Consider the following 7,029-nt stretch of genomic DNA (forward strand, 5'->3'; position numbering starts at 1 on the left):
AGGATGCTGATAAGTAATCCCCATTCACTAGGAAGACATTCCAGATTGACAAGAATAGGCAACACAAGCACTCCCGATGTTTATTCCTATCTCTATTACCAATCAGCTAGAAACTCTGCAAAATTATATGAATTTTCACATCTGCAAAGAGAAAACTGTTATTAGACTTAACCTCTGCAGGATCCATAAGAAACTTTTCTTTCCTATAGACAACAAGAGCCAAAAGAAAAAAAAAACACAAAGAGCTTTCTGGTTTTGCTTAGATTTATCTATAGACCTCGAACTTTTCTGTACTTTGATTTCTCTATGAAATTGAACTATAAAAATCCCACTCCTTCCCAAGAAACTTGATATTGGAGAATAATACAGTAGATATGAAAACATTCATAGCTCTTGGAGGACGGGGGTTAGATCAATCCAGTCCAAATGACTGAGACATTCAATAAGAATAGTAACAACAATAATGTGCACTTGAATTTGCACAGTGTTTAACAGTTTATAAAATGTTTTAAATATATTATTTCATTGGCCTTTATAACAAGGTGTGACATAGGGAGGCCATTATTTATTTTATTTGACAGATAAAGAAACTGAGATCAAGAGGAGAATGACTTGCCCAAAACCAAACAGCTAATTACCAGCAGGACATGTCTAACAGGAAGTCTACAGATCATTCTAGCTTACCAAATCATACATGTAGTTATTGCCTTTTTCCTTTTCATTCCTTTCCTCCTCCAAGTGAAGCTTTCTTGGTAGGAGGCCTCTAATTAACAGCCACATTTATTTCTCACTTATAGTCCTAACCTATCAACTGTACTTAAAAGACAGCTTGAAACTGTCTTAAAATTCTCCTTCAGCCAGTGTCTGTGAACTCTAGGCCTGCAGAACCCTGAATCATCCAAGCCTTATATCTTCATTTTGAATAACACAGCTTATACATTTTGCTATTTCTCCTATCACCACATTGCACCTGAGCCACAGATTAGTTTCTTGAGATTTTATAAATTATACTGTCTTTTTAGGATGATTAATGTGAAATTAAGAAGTAATAATAATAAAATAAAATATACTGTCCTCAACAGTTCTATTCACCTGAGTGTGTGTGTGTGTGTGTGTGCACACATATATGCATGTTTTCGTTCTTTCTTTTTTTGAGACAGGGTCTTGCTATGTTGCCCAGGATGTAGTACAGTGGCTATTCACAAGTACAATCATAGTGTGCTGCCCACTGCAACCTTGATCCCCTGACTTCAAGCAATCCTCCCATCAAAACCTCCCAAGTATCTAGGACTATAGGCATGCATCACTACATCCAGCTCATCTGTGGTATTTTTATGGTGCTCCTCATTGTGATATCCATTATTGAAACCACGACAGACATAAGCACTTTGAAATGATTTTTTTCCAATAAGAATCTGCTAAACCTTTGAACTTAAGGAGAATGAAAGAGTAGGCAGGCCAAGGGAAATTTCAAACAGCAAACAAAAATTCATTCTCTTTCATTCCTATTGCTGTCTCCTTTGTTGATATTATTTGTGTTGTTTTCCTCAACTTCCTGAAGTACGAAACAAAGTGAGGAGTTTAGTTTTTTGTTTTTCCTTTGCTCTCTTTTAACGTATCCTATTCAGGCCAGAAATCTTGGCACTTAGAATGACATAGAGTTTATCCAGCCAGTTGTACATCCTGGAGTGAGAAATTCCACTGAATATGACCATCCTAAAACTATGCGGAGTCATAAGACCAGGGCCCCCCTTTCCTTTGGAAGTTAGAAGAATGATCTGGAGGAAGAAAGAATTAGAGGAATGCTTTCTAAATAAAGTTAATTCTGTGTAACAGATCACTAGACACTGGCTGCCTTCCTTCCTTGCCCTGATCCCCAGAATCTGAGTAATGTACCCAAAAACTGCCTATGCAGAGTATGGTTTCAGCACCAGAGAGTGGCAGAAGTGAGAAGAGAAGGCACATGCTATTCCACAGCAGGCGTGTTCTGTTATTCTGGCACCCAGATAAAAGGTCAGACTTGCTCAGACCAGTAGAGCTGACAAACTATATACAACATACATGCACTGAGTACCCACTGTATGCTCTGTGTTGATGCTGAGGGACAAATTCTGTTGCATGTTCTTATTTAATCCTCACAACAACTTAGACAGATAGATATTATTTATCTCCATTTTACATATAAGAAAATTGAGGAAGGGTAATTGGCTTATGTCAAAGTCATAGAAATACCAAGTAGTGATATTCCAATTAGAACCTGTCTTAGTCCATTCGTGATACTATAAAAAAAACACCACAGGGTAATTTATAAACAATGGAAAGTTATTTCTCACAGTTTGGGAAGATGGGAAGTATAAGATCAAGATGCCAGCAGGTTCAGTGTCTGGTGAGGCTGTCATCTTCCAGAATGGCACCTTGTTGCTATATACTCACATGGTAAAAGAGACAGAAGGGATGAACTCACCTTTTCAAGACTTTTTATAAGGCACCAATCCATTCATGAGAGCAGAGCCCTCATGACCTAATCATCTCCTAAACGCCCCATCTCCTTTTTTTTTTTTGAGTTGGAGTCTCATTCTGTCACCCAGGCTGGACTGTAGCATCAACTTGCTGGTCTCTGGCGATCCTTCCACCTCAGCTTTCCAATTAGCCGGAATTACAGGCGCACGCTACCACACCCGGCTAATTTTTTATTTATTGTACAGATGAGGTCTCCCCAAGTTGCCTGGGTTGGTCTCGAACCCACGGGCTCAGGCAATCCACTTGCCCCAGCCTCCCAAAATGCTGGGATTACAGGCTGAGCCACCAAGCCCGGCTGGCCCCATCTCTTAATACTGTTGCTTTGGGGCTTAGGTTTCAACATGAATTTTAGAGGGGACACAAACATTCAAACAAACCATAGAAGGACCCAACTTCAAACATAGACTCTGGCCTCCGTAGCACAATCCCTATCCTTATGACTTTTAACGTCTTTTGGAAGAAGTAGGAGTGTACCCAGATGTTCCTAAAGAGAAAGAAAAGATAGACCTGGTAGGGGTAGAAACGTATATTGGGGCTGCTTGTATAGTTAAAAGGACACTGTTATATTTCCCTTCCTCACTGACTCTAAAGACTATACTGATGGGACAAATAAAGCACCCTGAGATGACCGGAGGGTAAGGGTACACAGAACTCCTGGATATTTCTCCTATATCCTTTCAAGGGCATTGTTCTATCCACAGAATTATCCATATTATAAAGAACTTGCATTGATATTCCTGGTTCTGTTTAATTTTTTAGGGTCTCAAGAGTGTGCTCAAGCCATTCATGTGTTTCTATCAAAAATAAGACAAAGATCAGGGAAGATTAGACCCTACTAGTTTCTCATTTGAAGCCTGAGAACAAAGTGCTTTCAAGAATTGATGGCAAAAATATCCACCCATAACACAAGTAAGCTTAGAAAATCTCCTTACAATCCTGACATAATGGACGTTTCCCTAAACCACCCAGCATCTGATAAAACCAACACAAAGAACAACAACTCTGCATTTTTTTACTTTGAGTCCTGTCAACCGCCTTCTCTGGCCTTACTCCTATTGCTCATAGCCTACGCTGTGGTCTTAATTGTGGGTCTTTTTGGAAATCTCTCTCTCATCATCATCATCTTTAAGAAGAGAGAAGCTCAGAATGTCACCAACATACTGATTGCCAATCTCTCCCTCTCTGACATTTTGGTGTGTGTCATGTGCATTCCTTTTACTGCCATCTACACCATGATGGACCACTGGATATTTGGGGATACCATGTGCAAACTCACCTCCTATGTGCAAAGTGTCTCCATCTCTGTGTCCATATTCTCACTTGTATTAATTGCTGTTGAAAGATATCAGCTAATTGTGAACCCCCGTGGCTGGAAGCCCAGTGTATCTTATGCCTACTGGGGAATCACACTCATTTGGCTGTTTTCCCTCCTGCTGTCTACCCCCTTCTTCCTGTCCTACCATCTCACCGATGAGCCCTTCCGCAACCTCTCTCTCCTCACTGACCTCTACACCCACCGGGTGGCCTGTGTAGAGAACTAGCCCTCCAGAATGAATCAGCTCCTCTTTACAACCTCCCTGTTTATGCTCCAGTACTTTTTCCCTCTGGGCTTCATCCTCATCTGCTACCTGAAGATTGTTGTCTGTCTCCACAGAAGAAATGGGAAAGTAGACAGGAAGAGGGAACATGAGAACAGGCTCAGTGAGAACAAGAGGATCAACGCAATGTTGATTTCCATCGTGGTGGCCTTTGGAGTCTGCTGGCTGCCCTTGAACGTCTTCAATGTCATCTTTGACTGGTATCATGAGGTGCTGATGAGCTGCCACCATGACCTGGTATTTGTAGTTTGCCACTTAGTTGCTATGGTTTCTACATGTATAAACCCTCTCTTTTATGGCTTTCTCAACAAAAATTTCCAAAAGGATCTGATGGTACTTATTCACCACTGTTTTGCACCTCAAAAAAGATATGAAAATATTGCCCTCTCCACTATGCACACAGAATCTAAAGGATCTTTAAGACTAGCCCATATACCAACGGGTATATAAAAGTTGACAACACAATGCTGAAGTCCTTCTTGAATGGGAGATGGAGACGTAATGACTGAGGTCAGGGCAAGATGCAGAAAGAAGAAGCCAGAACCAAAAACCTACAACTTTATGCCCAGTTTTGCTTTAGACTAAGACCATCTCCAACACATCCTCCAACACACACAGACACACACATCACCCTCTTTCCTTTTTCTTAGAAGAATAACTCTAATAATTCAAACAACCTGGTTGCCATCATTTGTGGCAGAGAATGAGAATGGGAAAGCAGACAGTGAGGCAAACAGCAGTGATGTCTAGAAAACAAAGTTCATGGATCTTTCTATTAAATGGACTAGCCACAAAAAGTATTACTTTTTTTATATACCTTGTAATAACCAAGGCTATACCTCCCTAACATTGAAGCAATTCTAATTTCAGATATGAAAACTACAACTTTCAATCATATAACTATTCAACTAATTAGCCAAGTCAGAAAATCTCCCATTATAATTTATTATAATTTAATAATTACATTTGGATTAAAGCTGAAGGAATGGTTTAACTTAACATTTCAACTAAGTATTGTAATTACAATTAGCTCCCATATCTGAATCAACTTCTCTAGTTTATGATAACCATACATTTTCTTCACTAACAATGCTATTAGAACTGGCCACAAATTCTTTAGCACTCCAATTACACTAGAAATCACTCTAACAAACTTATTAATGGCCAATGTAGATAGAGCTTTCCTCACAAAATGGCTTTTTTCCCCTAATTCTTTATGTATATTAGTAGAGGTCATTATGACTTTGTCATTGGGTCTGAGGAATTTTGTCAGTAGCACTTTTATAATTAGCTCTTGATTTTTAAAACCTCTCATATGTTTTATGACTTAAACATTTTTAAAATATCTAATCCTCACAAAGCCACTTAACGTAGGGAAGTCCGCTAGATTGTTCTCAAAAGATACTGACTGCTTAAATAGCCATTAACTCAGTGACTTTTATTAAATCATGACAGGCTTTATTGCTTCCTTGAACAAGCCTCTCTTATATCTATTAAATATGAACTGCAGCTTATTTGCATGTTAAAAATGTATTCTCTTTTGAATAAAAAGTAATGTTTCTGAATACCTGTGGTTTTAAGTTTTTTTTTTCTTCTTGCAATGAGCTTCATGTTATCCCCCTTCTGAAATTCTCTCTCCCTCCCCCCTCCCTCCCTAATCCTCTCTTTTTTCTTTCTCTTCAGAATTTTTCTTCTCTATTATATCATTTTGGGGATAAATGAACAACAAAAGCACTGCAAGACACCTAAATGAAAGAAAATGTAACAGTCTCACAGTAATAATTGCAAATAATATTTTGTTTACTTGGTAAAGAAATACTGACTTTTGTTTCCATTGCTAAAATGATTCTGATCAAACCACTGAAAGCAGAAAAGGGCATCAAACTCTAATACCCCTCCCTGGTTTCACCCACACATCCAGTCTTCTCTAACCTAGACTCCCACCCTGAGTATGCTGAAGAGATTGGCTGTATAGGTATGATTAGATATTATGGTGCTTTTCTGGTTCCAAGAACAATTTTCTTCCATAAAGTTGTTTTGTTTTTTTTCTTTTAAACTTTTCTTGAGCACTAATAAAACAAAAGTCATTAATGGTATAGCTACCAATAATAGTCTTTCTTATGTTTATATTTATCTCAAAAAGGTAGTGAAGCAAATACATTTTTTCATTGCATGCCTTTACCTTTAAGGGATTTCCATTCTGACAGGTAGGAGAACACAGGTCTGTGAGTAGCTACTTAAGAAAAGTATAATGGAAAGATAAACCAAGTGTCATGGGGGCCCAGCAGAGCTAAAACTTATATATAAGAGGAAACATTTCAGAAAATCAGCCTTCATATCCTCTGTTTTGGCAATATTCTTGCAGAGTTCACACCAATTTGCTCTACTGTTGAGTCAACTGGTAAATGAAATACATCCTCATCTTCTCATTTGCCTCTCCCCAGTTGCCAGTTCGGCCTGTATTCTCTCTTTTAGGAGACTAGAACTTCATGATGTTTGCCAGATAGCCCTGGAAACAGATTCCTCTAGTCAGTACTCCAAAAATCTTCTATCCTCTGACCATTTTGAATTGAGAGTAATTTCTCATATCTTTAAAATTGTGTCAAAAAGTCTATAAGTGGAACAAATAAGTGTTTATCTATGCCCTCAAAGAATTAGTAAATTATTCTGAATGTGTCTGTCCAATGAACCAGAGCTGAATGAGAAAATGCTAAAGCATCCCTACAAAAAGTCCCCTAAGTTTTTCTCTCTACCTGAACAGCATAGTTCATTAACCTAATGAAGAGTCAATCTCTCTTCCTATAAGTTTTGTTTTTTGTAGCATAATAAATCAAGAAAAATATATTAAGCCCTTACTATGTACTAAGCACTGTGTTAGGTATAAAGAAAGTAAAAGACCCAGCTTTTAAGA

General features: G+C 38.3%; 1 protein-coding gene across 1 annotated transcript; it reads left to right on the forward strand.

The window, feature by feature from the left end:
• Nucleotides 1-3,285: 3,285 nt before the first annotated feature.
• Nucleotides 3,286-4,335, forward strand: LOC103263316 (putative neuropeptide Y receptor type 6). Its single transcript, XM_008060996.2, is given in 2 exon segments — nucleotides 3,286-4,292; nucleotides 4,294-4,335. Coding segments are annotated over 2 exon segments (933 nt in total). The 5' UTR covers nucleotides 3,286-3,401.
• The last annotated feature ends 2,694 nt before the right edge of the window (nucleotides 4,336-7,029 follow it).

This window comes from Carlito syrichta, unplaced genomic scaffold (assembly GCF_000164805.1).
Source record: "Carlito syrichta isolate Samal-C Ts95f unplaced genomic scaffold, Tarsius_syrichta-2.0.1 Scaffold304825, whole genome shotgun sequence".
NCBI classification, from domain to species: Eukaryota; Metazoa; Chordata; class Mammalia; order Primates; family Tarsiidae; genus Carlito; species Carlito syrichta.